The 27,296-nt window shown below is 38.7% G+C and overlaps 2 protein-coding genes across 2 annotated transcripts in view; both read right to left on the bottom strand.

Moving 5' to 3' along the window:
* The window catches only part of LOC108876057 (rho guanine nucleotide exchange factor TIAM1-like), a 45,614-nt gene extending 39,109 nt beyond the window's left edge, over nt 1-6,505 (bottom strand). Inside the window, 1 exon segment of the mRNA XM_018665354.2 lies at nt 6,154-6,505. The gene's annotated coding sequence lies outside the window, so the exon portion shown is untranslated.
* Nucleotides 6,506-6,987: 482 nt separating this feature from the next.
* LOC108876058 (SR-related and CTD-associated factor 4) lies at nt 6,988-26,511 on the bottom strand. The gene is made up of 18 exons (XM_018665355.2): nt 26,310-26,511; nt 24,858-24,941; nt 23,785-23,829; nt 23,478-23,639; nt 23,263-23,380; nt 23,001-23,134; nt 22,731-22,877; nt 22,560-22,633; nt 21,346-21,442; nt 21,007-21,090; nt 20,664-20,749; nt 20,240-20,427; nt 18,971-19,071; nt 18,773-18,886; nt 18,513-18,669; nt 18,329-18,423; nt 8,309-8,447; nt 6,988-8,064 (listed from the first exon to the last, which is right to left on the bottom strand). The coding sequence occupies exons 1-18, from the start codon at nt 26,337-26,339 to the stop codon at nt 7,634-7,636; spliced, it is 2,286 nt and encodes a 761-aa protein (XP_018520871.1). The 5' UTR covers nt 26,340-26,511; the 3' UTR covers nt 6,988-7,633.
* Nucleotides 26,512-27,296: the final 785 nt, after the last annotated feature.

Here is a 27,296-nt window from a genome sequence, read left to right as displayed (position 1 = left end):
AACACACAACCCCCGGTGTCTATCTGAGGAAACAGATGATCTATTGTACTGAAAAAGAACACTATGTACAACTGATATACTGAAAGAGAAAAACGCAACTGTTACACAAGACATAAAAGCAGCAACCCCAGCCCGGGTAGAGATCATTAGTGGAGGATCCAGTGGTCTCCAGCAGTGAGTTGCCTCTCAAGAGTCGACATCAAAGGTATAGAGAGGGAAATAATTTAGAATGCAGAGAAAAAGCAGGAATTGATTGGTCAGAGATGAACCTATACAGCATAGGTGGCTCTCAAATATTAGTTGTTAAAAGATGCTTGGAGCATATTAAAGTGCAGTGGTCTGCACTTAACAAGCTGCTGAGCAGGGTCAACTACAGTACTTGCTGATCTGGTCAAACACAGTCATACACAGATCATAGTTTGGCCTACAAAAATTTGTGAACTGCATGGTGCATATCTATGGCACAGTAAGCAAAGGTTAGGGATATCCACTGCCTCGACAGCATTTAAATTACAGCTACATCTAACAATTATTTTCTTATTGATTAATCAGTTGATTCTTTTTTGTATCAATAGGATGATCTTTAGAGCATATGGTGATGTCTTCATGATCATAACTTATTGGTTTTGTCCAACTCATATGCAAAAACACCAAATTAAACATTTAAGAGGCTGAAACCTCCAAGTATTTGGCATCAACGGTCATCAAAATTGTTAATTTTCTGTCAGATGACGATATGATTAATTCTACTACTACTACTATTTTCAGACCTGATTTATAGATATCAACATGTAATTAGTACCTGTCTTACACTAAAATGCTCATTAAAAAGGTGAGACAACAGGTCTTGCAAACTTTCACTCTATTTTACTCTGCTTTTCACTTTTTTAATTCTCTCTTTCCCTCATGTCACCAAATAATCCTTACTAAGAGAAGTTCAAGTGTAGACCCAGGATACCATGGCAATGTGATGCCACATGAATACACATTCCATATCGGAGTCAGCCTCAAGCAACACAAAAATGCCTGAAAGGTTCTTGTTTATGATTGATGGCATGGTAAAGTTAGTCTAACTCCAGCCTCCCCAAAGTGACTCACACCCTCCACAGTTTAGTGCACTTAGTATCTATTATTCATCCAAAACCACAAGGCTCTACCAGCCATGTGAAGCTAATGATCATCACCATGTGCAGTTCTGACAGCTGGTCATACGTTCCTGCTCGCAGCTCAGAAATAGGAGGAGGAACAGAGCTTTGATGAGGCTTTTTAATGCTCATCCGTCATGTCTTTCCAACCCCATGACCATTGTGGAGAGAAGTATCAGAGTGCCACTGAATGCCATCCACTAGTCTGCATGCATCACACACACACACACACACACACACACACACACAGTGGTCTCTCACTGTGGAATAGTAGCTCACTGTAAATGGAACAGAATCTTTTCAGAAATCATTTTTCCGAGGCTACCACAACCTCAAAGGAGGCTTTGAAGCTCGAGTCAATACTCAACAGTGCAGGCGAGTCGACTTAATCTGTGGGGAGCACTTGTTTGCTTGTTTCTAAAGGTGCAAGTCACAGTATAGAGTTCTTCACTTTGACTTTGATGTGAATGTTAATGTAGGCCTGTAATAATTAATGGGAAAAGTCCATTCTTCTCCAGTCTTTGTTATGCTTGGACGTCAAGCTGAGAATCATACAAAAAATGCCTCTGCAGAGGTTACGATATGGGCTTTAGCTTCAAGGGTGGAAGTATTTTGGGTCTGGTCCTTGCTTTCTCGGGTTAGTGGATCACAACCAACGCAATACATGGAGTGCATCACAGCCACTCGTAAGTGCAGCACTGCTAGAGGGGTTGTCCTCTGGAAAGCATCTGCGCTCAAATCTTGGCAAACTGTCTACATGCTTCTTTCAGATTACGCTGACTGTCAGCACATCATGAATTCATCATATATGACCTCAAGATGATATGACCTCACATGCTGGAATATGTTGCAACCTCCAGTCTTCTGCAGTTGGTAATAAATAAGGAAAATTATGCAAGGCCTTTTAAATGCCTGTGAAATGTTGAAAAGAGGTTCAGAGATTCAGTCAATCACCTACTTACAGCAGCACATGGTCCAGAACAAGACGGTACCACACTCTCAGACTTGTGTACGATGTGGCCGATTGTGGAGAACAATGGGAATCCTCTTTTCAACTGTCCAAAGATGTCGGAAGACAGACTGATACAGCAGCACATCAATAGCACTCTCTAATGGAGACAGATGTCCTGTCAGGAGGAACAAGGGAAAACCGAGCTCTTGTCTGAAACTCAATACAACATGGATGTAAACAGAGGCGGAAAGGAAGGCATAGTTGTCCTTCATCCATCAGCTTGTGCTGGAGAGGGAACAAAGACTGCTTGATTTAGGAAAAAAAAAACTTCTTAATGCTATTATCTGATATACATGTTCTGAAAAAACAAAAACTGATTGGATAACATCACTTTTTGTGTACGACTGCAACTTGAGGCCTGTCTCATTCTGATATAAGGAATCTGTTGTTCTGTGCAGAAAGAGAGGATAACTCTCACAAGACAAATCTGGCAATTAGCCTGTGCAGACTGCATTCAACTGGAGAGTCTGGACAGAGAAGACCACTCACAGCTGCAACATCAACACTGTTACACAATAGTCCTGCTCCATTACAGGATTTGTATGAGAGAAGGCCTTTTTTTTAATATTAAAAAGGGTTTAAATGAGTGTTTTTCCAGTTATAATTGTACAACAGTAACACAGATGGAAAGCAAACCATCATATATGAGGGGCTCAAAACAGCAAATTTTTGATGCTTAATCAATTACTGAGGCCGATTGTTTCAGCACAAAAATATTTTGGAGGTTGAGATTTCCATAATTTAATGAAGAAGAGAAAAAAAAGCTGAACCTTTCTCTGAACAGCGCTTTTCCACTTCAGTATGAAATATTCAAAGAGACTCACAAACATCACTCAAGCCCAGAGTTTACTCAAATATTTAAACAACTTTGCCAGCAGTGTGCATTAAAGCGGACTGTAGCAGAGGACAGATGTGGTCATTTCATTATTAAAATCTGATGGGTAGAATAATGGCACTTCAGATGGTATTTTCCGACCATATCAGGAGATACGTGTGCATGGCACAGAGGCTTTAGCTCAGTTCAATACTCAGACTGTGATACCTATAATCAGCCACTTAGCAGAATTACACAAGCTTCCTGGTGGGAAAGATTTCCAGCTTTGTGGTTGTGGTCTAACTTCTGTACTTAGTATTTCCACAACACACCTCCTCTTCTTATTTGCTGACTTTTTTTAAACATATGGCTTGACTAAGTAAGTTGACACTGGGGATGATTGAACACGAGTTACAGAAGTCAAACGTCATGTAAAATACACAGTCATTATGGCATGAAGAATGAAAAACACTGATTTTACAAAACTCAAACCACTGTAAGTAATACAGTAGTTAGAAGTGAGTTTGTATTGCAATGAATGGTCCGTGTGTTATCACACTAAACTGTAGTATTTACTTTGCAGCACTTGGCAAATGAATGAAGAGTTATGTGCAAGTGGGATGGTGATGAATAATTCACAAAGAGCACTATGAGGGTTAAATTATGCGCATTTGAAGAAATAAACTGTGCCTGGTAGTACATTTCTGTACACGCATCAGGAACAAAGTCATGAATTGTACAAAAAGCCAACAAATTACCATATGAATGTGTAGACATTCTTTCATGTGTAGCTACAACAGCAGCTACACAACCTCAAGTTGGTCTAACATTTGAGATCCCTGAGACGCAGAGTTAAAGAGTGTGGACACAAGCCAGAAGGGGAGCAAAACTAGTTACGACTCGACCTCACGAAGACAGACACACAGACAGACGGACAGGCAGAGGGTGAGGTCCCTGTGCAGGCATGTCACATAGGTGGGCTCAGGTTACCACCCTGAGGACACATCGCTTAACACTGAAGCCATTCTGCTGGATCTTTGCTTCCCATGGTTCTCCACCACAGCCAAAGTATTAATGCTGCTGCTGGGGTCGTGTATAGGTTGTGTAACACTGCAAGAACACCTTCCACACATCGATTGTATACCTTTTGCAAATTACAAGACATCCACTGAAACAACTACCCAGTATAACAAACCAAACCTGTTTGGATTAATCCACTCAAAATCTACAGCATTGTTTTGAGTATCAAAGTATCAAAGTTCTCTACCAGGAATGTGTGCTTGCTCAAATTTGACTAATGACCACGTAAAATGCTACTCTGTGTTGCTGCAAAAGTTGAGTCAGCATCAACTTTTTTGCCAAATGACCTGTGCCCCCCAATCCATTTTGCTTCTTGGTCTGAACATGCACGTTTCTGTAAATGTTTTAAAACACTTAACATAAATAAAACATCACAACACATATTTAAAAAAATAAACAAAAACCAAATACATCATATGTATGAAACTAGCACTGTAATATTTGAGTATAGTCTCTGTTTTTCTCCCTACATCTTTCACTTTTCTTGGTCTCTTGCCTCCTGTGGTTTGGGTTTGTTTAATTGGATGTTACACAACTTTTTTTTTTTTTTTTTAACACTAACAACTAGCTGAACCACTTTTGTTTATTTTCTCTCCAGCAGCACTTGCAACAACTTAAAGACGACAGCTGCATGTCAAAGTCCTCGGACACCCGTGTGTTCATTAGTTGAATGCTTAAGAATACTGTGGTTTGAAAGACATTTCAAGACATATGCACCTCTGTTGATTGTTAGAAATTTCAGAATGGGAGGTGGGGATATAATCAAAGGCTGGATTAGGACAGTAAGTGGTGCCACAACTAGTCCTAAACAAATCATTGTTCTGTCACATTTCACTGCAGATCATTGTGTCACTGAAAACCTTTTTGTTCTATGTTGTAGCAGTTAAGATACTGAATTTTCTCTTGTGTCCAAATCACCTTGATATATGCATCTGTCATGGTTTATTTAGTCATACTGAACTCACCATAAATACAAGCTGCTGAGTGAGGGGAAAAAAACACTGCACCCCAGCTTTCCCACTTGGAAGGAAAAACTGCAGAAAACACAATTACAACAAATACTCTCCAATAGAAAGAAAATCTTACACACAGTCAGCTTATTATAAGCTTAGCTTATTGGACTGATCCAGCACATGAATGTTAACTTTTAAAAGGACTGAACGAAAACGTTTCAATGTCAAGTTATACCACGAGAAAAGAACCGGATGCAGCAAGGTCTTACCCTGACACAGCTCAACAAAACATCACCAGTTCACAGTCACCTCCGTTCCCATCAGTTTAGGATGCTTATCACAGCAAACACAGTGACTCCTGTGCGGCAGGAAGATAACACTCGAGGTTCATCATTGCTAGTGACGCTGCAACAAACTTGACACCATAAGGTCATTTGAGTGAAGCAGCTGCACAAAATGAGCCGTCACCTTTCAGTCGAGCCACCTGCACATGATCTGTTGGTTAAAGCAAGGTGTACATACAGCAGCAGCAACAGCGCTGGATCATCTGGACCACAGCGAGAGAGATGCAACGAGTGTGATAAAAAAAACGATTCTGCTTCATGCAACAATTTTCCGCACCGAGGCCAGGAGCGGCTCCGTCTTTCCCAAAACTGTACAAAATGACCACACAGACACCTCAGAGGTGTTTAAAGCGGACAGGTTACCGTTCCTGTCTTGTTAAACCAGCATCCCTGCTGCTGAAAGGGAGCAGGTATTTATCTGCGTGTCCGCTGTGCAGGGTGCGCATTCAAGTACACAGGTATGGAAACTGAAATGTGCGGACATGCACGTTAACCCCGCTACACGTCCACCGTCATTCGGGCTACATGACTGTGTATGACCACGCAATCACTGATGTCTGAACGAATGAATCGACACCGACACTCCGCGCACAGCACAGCTCGTCGGCCTTGTCCACTGGACCGCACCGGCCGCCTCGGTGCGGCAGCGTCCGTCACCTCTGATAAACTTGTATGATTGAGTGACGCGGTCATGCGTTCAGACGGCGCTAGGACCACGCGGAAGCATGATCGGAACCTGTTTTATCTTTCGCATGATTAGGACAGCACGCTTAGCCCCCCACCCACCCCGGGCGTCTTTACATACCTGTCACCGCCACCGTCGGGATCTGACTGCTCCCGCACTGACACAGAAAGCTTCATGTTTCACACGCCGGTGTTGCCCATCCGCGTCTCTGAGCTGCCTCTCCAAGGTCTGCCTGTCTACGGACCATGCGTGTTGTTTCCACACCGCCGAGAGGGGGCGGAGCCCACGGACCTTGGAGACGGTGTGCAAGTGGATCACGAGAATGCCACTTACTTTGTCTCACAGCCAATCAGCTGCGCCTCACCTCGAATCGGCAGTCAGGTGGCTAAGAAATGCACAGATGGAGGTTGAAGTGTTTAGGTTTATAATCACGTGAGAAAACACAGACAACTCTCTCTCTCTCTCTCTCTCTCTCTCTCTCTCTCTCTCTCTCTCTCTCTCTCTATATATATATATATATATATATATATATATATATATATATATATATATATATATTTCCCCTATTCCTAACGCATTATTTAAATGCTCATTGGCGCAGTCTGTCTGTGCATTCCATAGAAGCCTTTTCATCAATGTAAGCAAAGATATTTGACAAGAGATGTGATTCAGACTGAAACACAAAATAAAACCATCATGGTTTAGCCAGCTATATCCTTATAAAGATCCCAAAACTAAAAACTGAGAATTGATGGGCATGTTTAATATGAAACGGGTAATTTGCAGATTACTGTTTGTGAGTAACAATACAGTGTGTTCCACAGAAGGTGCATGAAATCAATATATGCTGAGTGGTGTTATAAAACTGATAGTGACCTCTTTTTTAGGTTTTATCAGCTGATTTTTTTTACAGGTGAGTCAAACCTGTCAAATTGATCAACACAAAACACCTGATCAAATGGTAGTCCTTCTTTTTAATATTCACTGCACATGAGCCTATAAGGTGTGATCTTAATGTACAACAGAGGTTGGCCACGGTAGCAGGCACTACTCTACCCTCTACTGGCAGGAGATGAAATCCTCTTCTGCTTCAAATGAAATCCAGCTTCCCCTGGTGAAGAGTTAAATATCAGTGTGGTACAAAGGAATTTTACTAAAAACAAAATACCAAAAAGGTATGAATCATCAATTTTTACAGTCGTCTTCAATTCACAAAAACTCTGGTGAAGGAATAAGCTCAAAAAATACACTGATTTTTTTTGTAAACCTCTAACTAACAAGATTACACACTTCAGCATAAACTACACAACTTCAAATATACAAAAGATAGTAAACAGCTACAAGCACATAAAGTATTTACAGCAAAGTCTCTTCTCTGTTGAACTCAAAGGAGCACAGACTACATTCTGAACACCCCGCCTTGTTTTTCATTGTTTATTTGTAACTACAAAAATGTTCTGGTGGTGTAAAATAAAGTCTGAACACAAGCTTCTGCACCCCCAGTTGTTCACATCAGTACTTGTTGAACCGGATGTCCTGATGCTTATTAGTATTTGTCACAGTGGTTCAGCGTCCTCTCCCCTCAGGTCCAAGCCAACCTCTACCACCTTCCTCTGTGGAAAGGTGGGCACCCGAACCCTGGCCTCCCATTTCGGAAATGCCTCCCTTCCCTGTCATCCATGCCCTCTGGTCCCATGGAGGGATGTCGATGGAAAGGAGGGCCTCGAGGAGGGAAGGGCATGGGCATTCTGAACCTGTCTGGTGGAAACATGGATCCTCCAGGCATCATTTGTGGGGGCATGTGTGGCATATTTGGAGGTGAGAGGAATGGAGGTAGGTGAGGACTTGGCATGCCGGGAGGAGGCTGCAGAGGTGGCATACCCGGTCTGGGACCCTGCATGACTGCTGGGCCTGGCAGGGTCATCACTGGTGCTCCAGGAGAGCCAAGCTGGTTGTCACTGCCTGTGTCTGAGGGTGTGCCTTTTTCTCTTTTAGAATCCATGCTGGAATCCTCTGGAAGATTTACACTCCCTGGTGAAAAGGATAAGATAAGGTTTTATGATCCCCTGAGGGAAATGAAGTATTGTGGCAGCACAAAAAAAAACGAGACGAGACGAGAGCAAAAGTTTAAAGAAGGAACATAAAGCCGGAAACAGCAGCCTAGATCTGTTCATATTATTATTAAGTAAGTTCAATGAGAACTTTAGACAAACATGACTACACTTAGATGAAGGCAGGAAAATCTACTGTATTTTCTTCTGTATTAATCTCTTACCTTGTGCCAACTTTGTGGGGTCAAACTCAGTGGGGATGAATGGAGCACCTCCTGGAGGCATGGCTGTAGGGGACAGCATGATGGAGCCAGGAAAAGCAGGTGGACTTCCAATGGATGCTGCCTGTTGAACCGGTGGCATCTGGAAGACAAAGAAACACAATGGTATCTGAATTAAGATTTAAGCAAAACAAGCAGGGAAGTCCTCTTGAGGCAGTGAGCTGAAAGGAGAAATTGTATTAATTATCTAACTTTATACGGGCAACCTCTTGATTGCATCTCATTTGTATTTAATTTTTTTTTGTTATGTTTGAAGAAGAGCGGACAGGTTACCATTTCCTCAAAAGACAGTAATATTATTCAGTCATCCTCTAGAGCTAACCAGACAAATTACATACACATAAAAAGCAAAACAAAACATACACCATGTCAAGCATCAAGAATTATAAAAAGTGTGGTAGAGGAAGTGCACAGATCAAAAATGGAAGCAAACACACTCTTAGCAGCAACTGCACGTTACTTAGTCTTTATTCACTTGATATAATCTGCAACAATCTGTAGTCAGGTAACCATGACATGTACTTCTAACTTAATCTTTAAACACTCTGAAATTCAGCTAACCCTAGTTTATAGACATACATAATATTCAGATGCTTACTCTGTTTATATGCAACACTCTGGCATAATGATTTAAGAAGGTGGTTAGCCTCAATCAAGATACTTTGCGAGAATACAGAATGATTAGATATTATGCATCACCATTTGCATCAGTCCTTTACTACAAATTAAGAAAAACTGTCACCCAGTCAGAATCAGAATCATCTGACATGGCCAAGTATGTTTATGCAGGACATGTTGTATTTTGCATATTCCATTTAGCATAAACGAAGTCCATGCTGAAATAACTGTATAAAAATGCTGCTGCTTTGTTACTTACCCCTTGCATACATTGTCTGCAGTTTAGACACAACATCACAATAGTTTGTCTTTGTATAAAATACAGTATTCAGTCCATTGCTGTCCTTCTTCCTGGGAACAATACACAAAAACACACACGAACACACACTCACTCACTCACTCACTCTCTCCTCTCTCTCTCTCTCTCTCTCTCTCTCTCTCTCTCTCTCTCTCTCTCTCTCATTTTACAGTTTACAACTGAGTCCTTGTGAGACAAAGGGTATAATCTCCACTGACAAACAGGGGTTGCAGTAGTACTTGTGAAAAATATTACTGATTTGTAGACACTATGTACTATGTACTGTAAACATTATACTATGTGGGAGGATGTTTACCATTATGGAGGAAAATTATAATGAGAAAGTTGGGAGGGCATTCTGAGGGTTCAAACCACCACCCTAACAATCCACTTATTTCCTACTATAACTCTAAACAACCAAAGTTTCTTGTTCCTACAAGCATACCTTTGGGATTTGACAGAGTTCTCCATTAGTTTCAGAGTTATAGCACACACAGTGGCTTTGCTTTAAGGTAAAGGTGGAGACCTGGGTATAGAAGTGTTAAGTTCCTGAAAGGGTAAAGCAAACATGCACACATACACACACACACACACACACACACACACACACACACACACACAATAGTACAGACATACTGCCACCAAACTGCTTCCAACTTTAATAGAAATATATTTACAAGTTTTCCTCTGTGATCAGTGTCTGATAATATCACTGAGCTGCCATACATAAACACTTTACAAGCTACACTGCACAGGCATACTGTAGCAATTACTTCCTTCCTTATCAATGACATACAAATACTTGTATATTCATACTGATGCAACTTAAAATTTCTAAAACTTTTTACCACTGTACAACCTGCAAATACTGACTTGAATACAACTGTCAAAAGTACTAGTGAAGCATAAAGCAACGGTCCTTTTATCCATAGACCTCTTAGCTAATTATAATTATTCTATATTAGAGAACATAGCTTGATGTGCACATCTGACAGTGACTACATAAACAATATTCAATTTAAAAACATAAGAATAGTTTATGGATATATAACATAGCATTAATGCATAATAAAATCTATAAATGACAAGTTGAAGATGAATGACTTAAGTATGACTAAACTTAGTAATGTAGTCACGGTGAAATCATATCAAAATTTTTAAATGCTTAGTTCTAGTTCTGTTATAGAAGTCAGAATATAGTCTGTAAAATAATAAAAAATAAGAAACATATTCATCATGTCACACATGGTGCACCATTCTTTGCATAACAGCATTCTTTGGTAATTCAATTTGATAAGAAGCATAATTAGTGAGACACGTACAATTTAAACATTTATATAAGACATTTCCATTTAATTCAAACTGCTCATTACATTTTTTTTCCCACAGATGGAAATAATGTGTCATGCCTTTAGCCTACAACCCTAAATATATCATTAACACAGATTAAATGTCTCTCAATGAGTGCATGATAAATGCTTGTCACAGTCACTGAGCACATAAACTTAAAACTCATAGCCTACCATATGGTGCAAGATATCTCAAGTTTCTGTCTTGATATTCACGTCCGTGATGCCAAAACTGGCTACAAACCAAGTTCACCTATAAATCTTGTTATTGATAGAGAATGCAACATGCTGTTACCCTTCAAAACATGCCATTCTAACCTCCTACTGTAACACATTGGGACAACAAATACACAAAAATATCCCTACTGATTCATGTGTTCAAAAATGCGAAGAAACAACAACAGATTTGTCTTGTGTCTGCAAGTATGATAAATTACCTCTTATAAAGGACCAAATTCATGTGGGATGAGATGATAAAAGCTATCTCTGAACAGATGATTCACAAATTAATCATCAATCATACATGCACACACATACACATTAGAGCTACTGAAAACAACATTTAAAATCCTTTCTATAGTATTCGGTAGAAATTCAGTTTCATCTTGACTTTTTAATTTTTAATAAATCACCTCTTCTGGGGGGGGGGGATCTTTAATATGCAAATATTCTACCCTACAAATTAAAAGAGGCACATTTCAATGTATATTTAAATATAAAATAAAATAAAATTACAAACTGATTTTTTTTAAGTGCACACATACACACATGCACACAACTACAACACAACTGGAACAGATTTTAAAGTCCCTATGTGTGCTATGAACTGTAGCAATGTAGTTATAGTTATTTATCCCACATCAGAAGTTGAGTGAAAAAAAGGCAGAGTCACATTTCAGTGACTTTCTTCCCTTAAAACATCTAGTGGCTATCAGAAGAACTACAGGCAAAGGCACTTCAGGCTGCAGAATTTAGCAGTCAGTAGTTACTGCTTGACTCACCAGGAGTCAAACTCAGGTCAGTAAGTCAGCACTAGTTCTGACAGCTCAGGCTTTACGATCTTAAGAGTTAACCCCTTGTGAATATGACAACAAAATAGCCTGAAAAACATCCACTGGCCACTGCAGATAAACTCTGGGGTTGACTTGACTGTTTGACTATTCACGAATATCAAGAATGTAGTGACGCTCACCCAGTTTTCCACTGAGTCCCGGATAGTGGTGTAAAGTGTCTGCTACAATGTCAACTTTGATACTGCCACTGGGGGGCACCAAAGTTAGAAATTTTCAAATTCCACACAGTGGCTTTAAGTTTGCCACTTGTATGTCTTTTAAACTCATTTGAAGGGAGGAGGCACTGAGGGAGGAGTGCTTTCATCCTTAAGTTGCCTGCTGCAGTTTAAATGTCGATTTTATTTATTTATTTATTTTTTTGGACTATAGCTCTATGCATGTGAAATGGATCCATTTCAGATTAAGTATAATTGTTTAACTACTAGCAAAAACAGACTAATATAAATGCTTCCAGATCATTACCTGGAGGTATGAAATCATCATCAGTATCAGTATCATTGAACTACCTGCAGCCAAGAAGTCAATCACAGAAGCAACATAATAACAGATCAAAAGCACTAGTCATATTTCTCTGTGGACATGACCACAAAAGGACAAGCAGTTCATAAGTCAAACAGCCTTGCTAAAGTCTGTGCTCTGGGGTAGCAACAGTGGGATCTGCTCTTACCAGGGTGTTTTACTCCATCAGCAGAAAATACAGGAGAGCAGCTGCTGCATTTTTCCTGTAGGTTAATTCCACCAAGGAAACCTCGCGAGCCAAGCAGCTGGGCACTGGATCTTTGATCAGGACTCTGACAGGTATCAACTCAGTGCTTTTACTCGTCAATATAATTTCTTTGTTCTTTGTTTATACCTGCCTCTAATAAGACACGTGAAAAGACAGTAATGAGGGAGCTCTACAATAAACTGGAATCAAATAGCTTAGATTATTCATGAGTAAAAAAAAATGACACAGGAAAATTCAAAGCCTTTCATTACCTGTCAACCATTCCACAGTACCATCCAAGAGTGGGAATCCCAATATGCAAAGATCATTTCTACAACACTCACCTTTGTGAGGACTCATTTGAGTCTGATGTTCTCCACATTGGGAAATAGACCACTGAAGAATTCTCCTCTTTCCTTGAAATGTCTTTTCACATGAAAATGACTGAGAGGAGAAGACTGCCCAGATTTTTAATTATAATTCACGTTAATGACTGAGCTATCTGGACTTAATCTGTACATGTAAGAAGGCTCCACAGAACTAAGAGTTAGACCTGTGATGACTACAAGATGTAGAGATCATGCATAGAAACACGTAAAAGAAAGAAAGAAAGAAAGAATCTCTCATTGTATCTTTTTCCTTAACTCTCCTGTCTCTGAGGCAGTTTTTGCAAATACTGTATTTCTATTCTAAAGACAGGTTCAAAGATGTTAAAAATGCAACACTGTGAAAACCTAAATCCAAAAGTCAACAAATGTGTAATTATCATGAAGTACACTAACATTTATAAGTGGACAGTCTATCTTTTAAAAACTGTGAACAAATGTACATTTGGACTGAGATTTGACAACATGGGAAGTAATGTACAATTCAAAGATTAGAGATCAATCACTTGGAGTTGTGGTGAAGCACAGATTTTTGGTATCAGACAAATCTCTAGACATTTATACAAAGCTCAGTCCTGCAAAGTCTGTGGGCTGGAAAAAAAAACTCTAAAACTGAATCACAGTAGGAGGCACAGGGGAATACTTATCAGAAGAAAGGTTTTACTATTTTAACATGTAAATTAAGCATTCTGATGAGTTTTGAGATGAAAATATGGAATATGGGAATTGATACCCACTGTTTGTTTTGTCTTTTTTTTTGCTACTTTGGGTACCTTGCAAGATGTTACAAAAAGTGGCACAAGTTCTGTCAACCCTACTGCGATTGAGCAGACATTGCCTGAACACTTCAAGTGCATGTTCACCTGGTGGTGCTTAGCCACGTATGTCTTTCTTGACACTGTTTCTTCCTTGACCACTTCTCTCCTCCTCTCTGCTGCACTTGAAGATGCCCAACAGTGAAACTCCATCCTTTAAACGCAACTTACAATGACCAGTTCATGGTAGTTGACGTGTCCTTGTGACACCGTACCACACACCAGACCATACCATACAGAGACAGTAGCTGGGATGTGCTGATCCAGGGAGCAAATGTGATGAAATTGCAGCTTTTCTGGAGATTTGACGCACATTGATGTTGGGAAAAGGACAGCTGCATGTCCTGACTCATACATGTGTGCTGACACATTATTGGTATGTGAGATTATTTAGATGCAAACATAGAAAACAATAGGTGTGGGTGTTTTGATGCACGTCAAACAAAGCAGTCTGAGCAAACAGTGTCACTGGGCCCATAAAAGCTAGTTAGCAGCCTTCAATTCTCAGCTGGTTTGGACAGGATGGTGGTAGCAATATAACTAAAAAGAAAAGGGTTTACCTCAGTTTACACCACTATCCACACATGTCAAGTAATCCTGCAATAAGCACAGGTTTGTCTGTGATTTGCACAGGCAAAGGACAGGGGCAGACGACCAAACACTGACATGCAGAGGTAACTCCCAAAAAAAAAAAATATCTACATGACTGACACGCATGCCACAGCTTTCATCCAAAATGGCAAATTTGCCATTGGTGATGCATTTGCAGATGTTATAAGTGGTTAGCCTGTGAAACACAACTTTTCAAAAGCTGTGTCCTGAATTCAGAGAACTCAAAAATCAAGATATTTGGATGGTCATTATGTGTAAGACTAATGACACAGAACTTTTTGCGTTTTGACTGAAATAAAAACAGTGGTACAGCTTAAGACTTAACAGGCTAACAAGTGGAGAGTTCTGTAAAATCCCATAATATACTGAATAAGAGGGAATTTTGGAAAAACAGGGACATACCACGTCAAAACTCAACGACCAATCATTTCCAAATTAATATTTTCTATGTCTTCCCAAAGGAAAGGCGATTATAACTAATAATTGGACAGAAAATATGGCAGCTGTTTGCCATCCTGTCACATCCAAGAGAAGCGCCTACAAACGAACATCAAGACTAGTGAAAGCATCTCATTCCTCTTCAGAGACACTCCCTGAAGGTTATGTTACATATGATGGGTGGCCTGATGTGACCTTCATAAATACTAGACAACTCAAAACGGTCTTTACAGCAACATAAGAGTGCTTCATTGAGACAAATCTTTACTCACAGATTTTTTGCTTCCATGTCCATTTTATATTCTTTGATATAAACATAAAAAGGCTGGGTGGGTACATATGAAGGTGCAGTGCAGGGTTTGCTAGTGTTTTTTGCAGACATCAGTGGGAAACAACTTGCAACATGCATGTGCACTGACAACTATGAACTGTTCCCCCTTTCTTCAGTGCTGGAGCACTATGTTAAGATCCACATGGAGGTTTAATAATTCAAGTTCAGCCCCCTCTGACTGTATGGTGCTCAATGAGGAGCACACATGGAAATATTTAAGGAAATATTTTGTTTTTAAAAATCTGGTCTCTCTGCTCACTAACTGCCCTGAATTTGCATCATGCCAAGAATGGCACTGTGGTGAAAGCAGTGCAGTAAGTATAACAAAGAACAACTCATGCATCTTTCACAGCTTCTAGGCCAAGTATTGCAACAAATCCATCTTATTTTGTATAATATCAAGATTGGGCAGGCAGGCATTAAGACACACATCCAAAATTCGCAATCTAGCGTCAAGTTAGAAGTTCCTTTCCCTTGAACTTGTATAAAAACTTAAATCCCACAAAGTATAACTTTATTGTTGCAAATGTTTGAAAGGCTGCAAGGCTGTCTGGAGTTACAGACCATTTCTTTTACTGACCCTCTCCAATGTGACAAACAGTCTCAGCTCACTCACCTAATAACCGAGTTCAAGACAAGCATGAATATTTGTTAATTTATTAACAAATTACCAAAATCTAAACTGTGGGATTCTGGTAAGAATACAAAGGAATTTGAGATTTCTTGATACCTAAGACTATCCAAAGGTGCAGATGCAGACATCCCATAAAACAAACAGGTGCTGGACCAATAGAAGACCAAGCCACGTGAGATTGGAGTAGTTTTGTTAAGGATTGTGTTTTGTTTTTTGATGTACAGAAGTACATGGACAGTGAGTGTAAAATAGACCCCTCTTTAATAAGGCTTCTTAGGAGTGGCAGATGTGGTTTGCTTGAAAGATTATCCTTTTATGAACAATGGCCCTGGCATTGTTTTTTAGGCAGTATTTCCCTTACCAAAAACACATCTTAAGAGGTTCAGAAATTATACCCTGCGCAGAACAGTGGGGCTTGTTTATAGCCACATTTAGCATAAGTTACTAACAGTGCTGTCGGCTTACCTTGTCTCCCACTTTGACACTCTTCCTCCCAATCAGACCTTTAAGTCCCTCCAGCAGCCTACAGTCAGATACTCTTGACCTCATGACACGTCAGCAACTTTTCTTCCAAGTGAGGTGCTCAGTTTAGCAGGCCTGCTAAGTAGGGTAGGTTGCACACAGTCCAGCTAATTCATCTTTTATTTAAGCTAGTTTGTGGACCATTTATTCTGCATGTGGTCATTGGAGGACTTAAAGAAAAAGTTTTACCATTCTGACATCTGATTAGATTATCACCTGAACTGTCACAATATTTTTCACATTTACTTTGTTATTTCAGTTGAGTTACTGCAAGCTCACATTCAGTTTGCATATTAATTTATCTTGTACTGAGTTTAGGGTTCACGCCAAAACAAATCACCAAGATGCTGACCCACCTATTCATTCATTTAAATATTTTTGTTGTCGCGTTTTGTTGTGGATGTAATTAGATGTGAAAACATTTCATTACACAGTTACTAATAACTTTGCCAAACCAAGACATTCTGGATAATGGAGCTCAGTTACTGACAACAGAGAAACAGTGACAGAAACGCTTGCCTCTACACATACCACAGTAATTAAAGTTTTTTGTATTACCCACTTTATTTGAATAAGTTAAACTGCACAATACAAGGTTCCTGAGTGAAGATGCAAATATTTTGCAAAGAAAGAGCAGAAATGGATGAATAAGTATTGCTCAATTCAATGCTAGTTAGCAGAGGAGCTTATCTGAATTATGGTAAAGTGGATTAAAAACAAAATCACAGAATTAGATTTATCTGCTTATTTGGTGACTGAAACAACCCTTATAAGGCAAATACAGATGTGAGCAACACGGTAACAAATTACCTGATATTTATTAAAGACAGAAACGTAAAGATTTCTCTTGTAATATAACAGTTTAATTCAGCACTCCAAAACACTATCATCTCCCACATCTCTTGCACTCACCTTAACCGAGAAGGTTAATGCAGTTGTGACATGAAACCGTTACAGGCTGCCTGACCTTGTTGGGAAAGTTTCAAGTTCAGTGTTCAAGGGCAAAGTCAATACTACATATTGACTTGACTAGTACTCCCAAATTTGCTTAGAAAGATGAGCTTCTGAGTACTGAAGGGTGACAAATTTTAAGCACTTTTGCTCATATTTAACATATTCTAATAATAAAAAGTATGTTAATATTTCTGCTTCATCAGCATTAAAGGTATCAAATACAACATTAATAATTATAATATATAATTATAATAATTTGCATACCATTGCCTGGATTTTCAAGCAATATCACATGGCCGATACTGGGACGGGCTTTGTTCAAAATCCTTCCCGATATGTTCCATTCAAAGGACTTGTCATTCACCCATATAGCTGTACAGTAGTTGTGACATATGGAGCTTACAAGCCCACAAACATTAAATTCACATACAAATAAACCCAAATACTGACCAACCGCAAATTAGCTTTTTTTTTTTTTCCATATCAGCTGTCAACGCAGCCTCATATTTCATGTTTGCCTACTCTCTCTCAGTAAGAGGGTGAATGTAATTAGCACTTACCAAGCCAGTGAGTGAAAGCAACACCACTAAGTCTTAATGTTAAATTCTTCAAGATCATATGAGGCCTCATAAGCAATGGTTAAGTTCTTTTCTTTGACTGCTTTTCGTCAAGTGTTCTCTTACCCCAGCACCAGGTTTATATCACAGCTGAAACTGCAAATCATTATCTATTATTTATCCTCTATTTTGGCTGATAGAGTGAGTATCACTGCTTTTAATATCAGCTGAATTCAACCAACAAAATAGCAGAAGCATCAGTAAAGTTGCTATGGTTGTGTATGGCCTAGCACAGGCTGAGCATCAATTTTCAAGATAAAAGTGATTCTACTGTTGACCGCTTAGTAAGCCTTAGAAAGGTAATGTGTGCACATTGATTAGCATAGTATTTCTCACTGGTACAGTACTCAGTTTTTCTAACATTAGAACTATAACAACATTTCTGATTTGATTTCAAAGATTTTTATTCACTGGGATAATTTGTTTAAATTTAAACTTGCAGTGACATTTGATGAGAAGATGAGAGGATAGTTCAGATAAGCTCCACTGCTCATATGCAACAATAATTTATTTTCCTCCACAAGAAAGATTGTGAAGAAAGTCTTCCCAGTGAAAAAAACAGCAATTGTAATATTAAAGAGAAGGTGTTTAAAGACTGTATTAGCATTACCTGAATGTGAGCAGTGACCGTTCCATCTGCTGGTACACTTTCCAATGCTCCATTTACAGCTGTCTGCTTACTGAAGTCCTTGGCATTATTCCACTCTGTGCATGATGGAAAATATGATAGCATAAGGAAAATTGCATAAAGCAGGTGACGCTTGACCGTACTAAAGGAATAGATAAGTGTTTACCTGGATTGAGTGTCTCTGTGTCCAGCATACCCCCTTCCCGATAGCTCTCCAACTCTTCAACTTTGACTTTGTTCCAGGGAATGTAGGTGACTCCCCGCTCCACATCCCAGAACTTTTTGTGTGCTGGCTTTATACCTTTGTTCAAAGCCCAAGCAATCTAGACAAGAATGACCACAGGTCTAAAGTTAGCAAATAAAATAAATTATACAGAGATAACATATAACTTGAAATAAAAGCAATAGGAGAAAGACAACATTTACCTTAACTGGTTTCTGATTGACTTTGTATGAACCTCTACTGAGCTTGTTCAAAGCTGTATAGGCGTCTTGTCTGTGTACCATAACAATGTAGGCACAACCCCTCGGAGGAATCATCTGGACACGGAGAGCAAAACGTTATAATGAAATACAGATCACAGAGGTTTAAAAGTATCTTTGACATGAATTATCCCAACTTACATTGATGGACTCAATCTGGCCAAACTCTTCCAAAAGGGACATCACGTCAGACTGCTGAGTTTTCTTGTCTAGTTGTCCAACCCAAAGTGTAGTGCTGCAAACTACAAGCAAAAGCAGATTATAAACACTTTAGGTATCTGTTTAAATGGGAACATGGATAGAGTATACACTAAAATTTATAGCGCAGTTGTAATGGCCAATCATTGTCCCTAAGCAACCAGAAAGTACTGAATGCTCAAATCATGATGTCAGGCTCATCTTAATGTATCTTTTTAAACTTTTTATCCTTAGAAAACATGAGACAATACTTTTACAATAAATGATGCTCAAGAAAATATGCACAACTACTTTTGATGTCACTTTTACTTTACTTTACTTTATAGCATGATCACTGTGACCCCAAATGTGAGATTAAAATTGGCCAGAACCAGAAGTTTTGATGCTAAAAATAAATTTCCTTTTGTGTCTGATATCTCCATGTTTTGACATTTTGCTCTTTTTCAACTAGATAGAAACTTTGAAAGACATCCACTTGGCTTGACTAACTCAGACTGCTTAAGTCTCATATTAACTTCAGATAAACTTCTGAAAACATTTTGCACATAACAAGTACTGTGGATTTGCACACCCATCATTTACATTTGAAACATGTTAGGAAGGGATCTTTTAACAGGCAGTATGAAGAGGATGAATGACTGGAGCAAGTGAAACCCATTTCAATGTACATATTTGTACTGGATTTACTGGTCTACAGGTGTTATTTCAACTTGTCTGGATTACTCAGTACTGGATTTTTGAGGCTGATACTTATGATATCTATTTTGGGGAATGAAAAAAATCTGATAATGATATAGTATTTACCATAACAAAAACAACAGTGTTGATATGGATCCCTTATGTTTGTTTGTTTTTTCTCTCTACTTTACAGAGCATTTTACAGTTGAAAAATCAATTTGTTAGTCGTCCCTAGTGGACAAACTATGTAATGGAGACACAGCTTCTAAAGAACCGCAAAGCTAAACTATTTAATGATCACTCAAAGGATAATAATCATAAAACTAACTGATAATGGAAATTGTTACAAGCAGATACACACCAATGTTGTTTCAAAATATTAGAATGATCACTTTTGTAATCAGAATGGTTCCTGTCTACATGGTTAGACAAGGTTGATACTGTAGCTGCAACTTGCATGTGGTAATGATTCCAGCAGTTCTGCGCACTGTATCATAAGTGCCATTCAGAGTTTGTTTCTGTTGTAGCACATACCGCTAAGTGTTTGGCTCTTCAGGCTGGGAAGACCTTTCTGTCTACGCTCCCTGTCCTTCTCTCTTTCACTCCTGTCTTGAGAACGAGAGCGAGATCTCCAGCGTCTTTCTCTCGAGCGAGAACGAGAACGTCGATGCCTTGACCTTCTAGACCGCGATGAAGATCTTGATCTTCTTCTTCTGGGAGATCTGAAGCACGCGCACGTACACACACACACAATAAAAAAGAAAAAATCATTAGCTGAGCTGGACATGATCACTGAGTAATACAATTCTTAATATAATTTGTCTGCCAGCAAATTATGAAATAATTTACAAAATAGACATTGGCAAGTGCAATACACCTATATAAAATCCAACTGTGAATCTGAAAACATCTAAATACAATCTTCTACACAGTTACTTGTGACAAGCACAGCTCTTACCTGGAACCAGATCTGGATCCTGATCTCCTGCCATAGCCTCTGTGTCTACTCTCCCGTCTCATACTTGAGTCTTCTCTTGAATTTCCCTATTACAAAGATGACGTGACAATTTTATTTTTCCCAATTAATGAGCAGAGGGTTTGCAAGTTTCAGTTTTAAGAATTCATACCAGGGGTCTCAAATTCTAATGTGGCACAACACAGAAACCTTCCTCCCAATTAAGGCAGCCATACTACTAAGAAAAAAACTTACTTATGAAAAAAAGTTGACATTCAAATACAAATGAGTGACACTTAAGCTAGAAGTCCTTCAGGTTAAAACTAAACTGGGTTTGAAGATTTACCCGCGATTGTGAATAAGCCTCATTTATGGAATGGTATCCATCTGGCATCATATGATGATCACCGTGACTTATTCCTCCACCGTGCTGTGGGATGACAAAGAGACAGACACAGAAGAAACGTTAAAAAAAAAATAATAATAATAATACTACAGATGCCATAGTGCCACTGACCACATTACATTCTAACTGATGCTTACAGCTCCACACACTTCATCCTTAAGATGATCAATACATGTCAAGCTGAAATATTGATCATTTTAACTAGATTTTTGGCTTTACAACTTAAATAACAAAGTATGTTAAAATATGTCATTGTATAAGGCAGTTATAACTGGATACCTCTATACCACCAGTCTGTACCATCATATGTGGATGAGCAATCTCTGCGTTGGACATCTGACCAGCAAACTGGTTAAAAAGATTTTCAGGGATGCATCTGTGATGATAAAATATACAAACAGTGAGTCTGGTTGTTAAAAAACTAGAAATACAATAAAAACCACAACATCAAAACAGTTAAAATTGTGAGCCCTTTTCACAGCAGGTATTTTGACATGTCATAGCAAGAAAAGACAATATAAGGCTAATAACATTAATAACATTTGCATTCATTTGGGAATTTTTGTTCCATAACCTTATAGTTGTCAATGCTGACTCAGTGGCACAGCTCACTGGTACACTGAGTGATCAATAATGCTCTTAGTTTTATCGGGGTTTTAAATGCTGTGACAAGTCAGTATCCACATAACAAGCCTATTAACCCTAACTGATGTATCCACTGCTTTTTTGCACAATATGTATATAAGATCAAGAATGACTTGCTTGCTGCCATTCAGTCCTTTTTAAATTATATCTACTCTTTTTCCATCGCTGAAGAATCCAGAATCTTTGAATATGCAAATATTCAGCTATTGGACACAATTTGTTTCCTATTTCACTGAAAAGTCCATTCTCAGTGTCATTTGCACACGATGCACATTTGTTTATGTCACTTACTAGACCAGGCTTGGTTTTCAAAAGTAGTTAATAACTTGTAACAAAATTGAGATTTAAGGAAAGCAAATATAAACTTTCTCCCTTCAGTAGAATAATGTGAAAACAGACTTCTAATGTCTGGACATACGTCATTCTGCACAAGGGCAATAACACACAATAAATTAAACGAGTTTTTGAGTGGAAACAGATTTTAACCTGCCTCTACTCTAAAAACAAACTAAAAGCATTTTCAAAATATCAACACGACAAAAACTGAGCAAAACAGACACTGTTGATATTTTCTGTGTAACAGAATGTAACAGTAGATATTTTGCCATCTAATAGCTGACTGACAAAACTAAACTACAACATTAAAGAAACTACACATTAGCTGCACTGAATATAAACAAGGTATTTTCTTTCAGCTGTCAAAGGTGAAATACCAGCAACGGTGAGATATATGCATCATGACTGAAGTGTCGACCTAAAAACCTATGCTGTGTTGCTGTCGCTGCACTTAAGTACATAAAACGAATACACAACAAATACACTGGCACAAATAAATTTATGTAACTCACTGTGACTGGGCACTCAGTTCCTTGGGAGTTATATCCTCAGGTTCATCATCATAGTCAAAACGATCAAGGAGTTTCTGAGGAAATAAATTAATCATAAAGCAGAGTAAATGAGAAAAGTACTTTGCATATATCCACAGCAGGTTATGTTGTCACACTGAGCTACACGATTACCTCAGCTAAAGAGCTCTTCTTTTCTGTGTGTGCACTGTACAAGTTGAGCTGGGCCACAGGCATCTGAGGTGGGTTTGGTATGTTGTTTGCAATGGTGGCTGCCAGGGTCTTATCAGCCTGCTGGAAGTTCTGGAGCATCCTCTGCAGCTGGAAGGGGACAGGGAAGGTTCATTCAGAATTCAAACAATTCTTTAACTGCCATGATCCAGTAACATTAAGTGGGCAATGTTAGCAGAACTTCTGAAACAAATAAACCATTCTATTGCCTACCTCCTGACCATGGGGAGACTGAAACAGTTGTGCCACAGCAGCTAAAGCATCAGGATTGGGTAGCTGAGGTACAACAGGCACAGCTGAGGCACTTGTGATTGGTGGCTGTATCTCTGGTTGAGGGTTCACAGACACTGTTCAAATACAAGAAAAGGAACATTTTTGCATAACTGCATGCAGTTTATCATACATTGGACAAACTACAGCCTCATCTTCCTTTACTCTTAGGTAACACTCAAGTGAATTGTTACAAACACTTTACCTTCCAGTACAGAGGGAGGTACAATGGCACCATTAGCCATATCCATCAGAGGCTGGATGATGTCCATGTCGAACACACCATTCTTCTGCCATAAATTCAGGACACGGACAATTTTGCTCTGATTGAAAGAAAAAAAAACAACCCCACTTGTGAGATGTTTCTCAATGTCATTCACTGTAATTATATAAAATAACAAAAGCACAAACATAGAGTACCTTATCATCCTCTGGGCACCGGTAAAGATTTTGGAAGGTATCTGTGAAGTTCTTCAAGAATCTGGGCCCAAATACATCCTTGTCAACACCAAACTGATGGCGTGACTGTCGGACAATGGAGTCAACTACATATAAACCAGGGACTTTTAATTCTGGCTTGCACTGATGGAAACAAGCACACACACAACAAAACAATGACAATTTATTGATACTGTCTGTTGACAGAAATTTGTTAAAAAGAAAAAAACTAACAAACAAAAAAAATTAAATATTTATAATGTACAGTAAGAAGTGCCATAGGACCTACCTTCTTGATGAACTTTTCAACAATCTGGACGACATGTTTGTAAAGCTAATGAAAGACAAAAATCAACATCAGTCAGAGCATACTAGATAACACTTTAATTATGCCAGGTATAACCACAGGGGTCATGCTAAAAAATAGATTTAAAAAAATTTGATGATAAAAATTCTCATTTACTGCATGATTTTTGTAATCAGTCAAATAAGCATCACACTGTCTGGCATTTACATCAGACATTAAATCAGATTAAAAATAATAATAACTTCTTCAATGAATGATGCCCTTGGAAATATCACATCCGAAAAGAAAGATCAGTTTGCCAGACATTCAACAGCTTGTTTGCTTATTCTAGCTTTCAAATGTATTAGACATTAACTGAGCAAAATGAAAAGTGGAGACACATTGTAAAAATAAAAAAAACATAAAACTGAAATGTCTGCAGATTTTTTCCAAACTACTATCTCCACTTCTGTGCACAGTACATCCATAATAATATTATAATTAATATTAATAAGCTTACTGCGCTTATTGATAAATAAGCCCATCTCCAAAAATTCCCTAATGTCTATCTATAAATTGCCACTAGCCAGCAGAAAGGCTGGAGCTGAACACCTAAATCATTGCTCACTCACTGATCATCCAGTAAATTGCCAATGAGGTAACCCCTTTAGTAGTCATATCTCCAATAGCTGAAGCCACAGAAGTATATCTTCCAGCACAGAGAGCAAACTTTTGCACCCAACAATTCACACTACCAGAGGTGTGTAGTTGATATAAAAATTATAATTTGTGGGTATAATATTCCTAGGAGTAATCCTTATCTACATACAGGAAAAGCTTTTGACTTTTGCATAATGAAAGATAGAGCAATATGGGACAAATGAGGGAAATTCTCATTATTCAGTTATTTACTCCATACTACAAAACTTATAGAGGATCATATCACAAGTCATAATGTTTTGGGTACAATGATGGTGTTTCATTCTAAAATAACTCAATCAAAAGGTCTAAGAGATCTCCACTTACATGAGACAGTCCTTAAAATGATAATAACATGAATTCAGAATTCACTTTACCTTAATAGCTTTGATAGCTGATTTTGTTACAGACATCATTTTAGCACGGGATATTGGAGGCTTCATGTCAATCATGGAGAACAACTGATGGGTTTCAAAAAAAAGATTTATATCAGTTCATTTTAAAAGAGAGTGAATATAATGACACTGAAAAAGACGCTATGTCCTGCTCTTTAAAAACAGGCAACACAGACACAAGCAAACTACAGCGCCATAAACTTGTTTCACATAAAACAAGGTAAATAACAACAAATTCAGAAACAGCAAATAGTTTTCCACATGATAAGCCATTACATGTATTGTCTTCATCAACCTACAAATCTACTTTACATGGGCAAATACAGTCTGTTCCCATTCTCACATGACATGGGTTTTTGCAATATTTTATTCACTGGTGTTCCAATCTGGTCTGGTCTATAGTGTAAATTCATAGGATTTCTGTTCTTTACTCAGCTTGTGAAAAGTGGGGAACGTACACACAATCATTCAGGTCTGTAATCATTTTAAACCATTTATGACTGAGGAGAGTGGATTTATGGTAACACATTGACAATGTTTGCTTAGTATTTGGGGCTCACCTACATATGCAGATATGTAAGCCAATTTGGACATTTGATATAGTTTGAATTTCAAAAATATTGAGCCCTCAATTTCTAATGATTTCAAAAGGATGTGCAAGAAATGGAAATCATATGAAGGGCCACAGGTGAACACTTATCCAATATCTCGATCGGTATATGAAGTCACTGCAAGTTTAAGAGAAGCACACAGGTTTAGACAGCACGTACTGCACCACTCCCAATCCCCTGCATAATGTCCATTATCTACCACACTCAAACAACACACTCAAGAATCAGCACGACCGAGTTCTCAGGTGCTAACTAACATCTATTAACCAAACGATATGCTTGACAAACTCATGCTGGTGTGATGTGCCTTAATAACGATGGACTACGCTAACTTCCTCGAAACATTAGACATTAGACATTAGTTGACAGCAGAGCTACGGTTACCTGGCGACTAAAGATAACACGAACACCAGCTTTATTTGTAAAACTGATAGCATGACACATAACATTAACTAATCCTACAGGACTAGGGTATAAGGCTTCGGGCGCTGTTGTTATCGAAATGTTTCTGACTGACTTTTTATCGTGGTCTCAGTGGTTTACCTTGATAGTCAGCTAAGCACGGAGATCACAGGCCTTGCGTTGAAGTCGACATAAGCTAATAGCTAACAAATCCAATCAAGCCATGTTTACGTTCTAAGCGACCACGTTAACCGAACTTAAGTCTCACCCAAGTATTAATTAGTTCGGCAGTTTAGGGGAATATAGTTACTGTTCACTGTATTAAAAAAAATCCAACTTAAACCAAATGACATTAGTTAGCATTAACGTTAGCATTCGCATCTAGCTTTTTGGAGTGGGCTGACAAACGAACAAACTTTACCTCCATGTTGAACGCGTTCACTGCATCCATAATGATTTGCTGTGTTGAAAACCGGGTTGACGAACGTGTATATCTCGTTATTCTACCAACTCATTACCTTGTGTAGTCATAGCTAAAAGCATAACAACCAGCGACTCTGAAATGCTGAATTTAGGCTCTGATATGGTCACATTGCTTGCCAGAGCTCCCCTATGCTAGGAATTGCTATTAGCTTCGCGGTAACACCCCGTGCGTGGCTGAAAGTCCGTTTGCGTGTGACGTCAAGGTGTACTGCTGCCTTCAAAACTATCAGAAAATGGACATTTAAAAATCATTTGGATAGTCTTTCTTGTAACCGATCGATTTGGTATCTATTGGTTAAAAATACGGTGCCTGGCTTCACTTTACTCTTTTCAGTTACCTCTCAAAATCATAAAACTACCCGGGAAAGAAGAAAATCCACGCTTCGGTCTAAGACAGTTATACTATCGAGAAGGCGCCGTGAACGGGACCTGTCTGCATGCTGGTGCTAGTTTGTGCCAGTACGTCCCGGGCTGCGGTCGAATATCCTTTCCTAAACACTTTTCTTTGATTCTTTCCTCGATTGAAAATGTCATGAGGTCAAGGAAAGACGCTAAGGACAATTGATAAGGAAATAGGAAAACACTAGGCGTTTTTCTAAACTAATTTTATTTATAACACATGGAAGACGTACAGTTACAAACTCAGTGCTGTAGGTCACAATTCAGTAGGGTTTCCTGTCCAACACTAGTAAGATATTAATATGTAAGGAATACACAAGTTGAGCCATTAAAATAACGATTACAAAGGAGCTGTGCAAGTGTCCAGAGTAAATTTTAAAAAATATAGTTTCCTGTTTGCTGTTTGCTTTGACCTTTTTTATACATTTGTTAAGTAGAGAAAATAACTTTTTTAAAGTTTTGGATCGTGTCAAAAGCAGTGAAATTACAACAGTGCGTCACTGTAAACAATAGACCATACACTGTA

This window comes from Lates calcarifer, linkage group LG21, assembly GCF_001640805.2.
Source record: "Lates calcarifer isolate ASB-BC8 linkage group LG21, TLL_Latcal_v3, whole genome shotgun sequence".
NCBI classification, from domain to species: Eukaryota; Metazoa; Chordata; class Actinopteri; family Centropomidae; genus Lates; species Lates calcarifer.
This window is presented reverse-complemented; position numbering and strand designations above follow the sequence as displayed.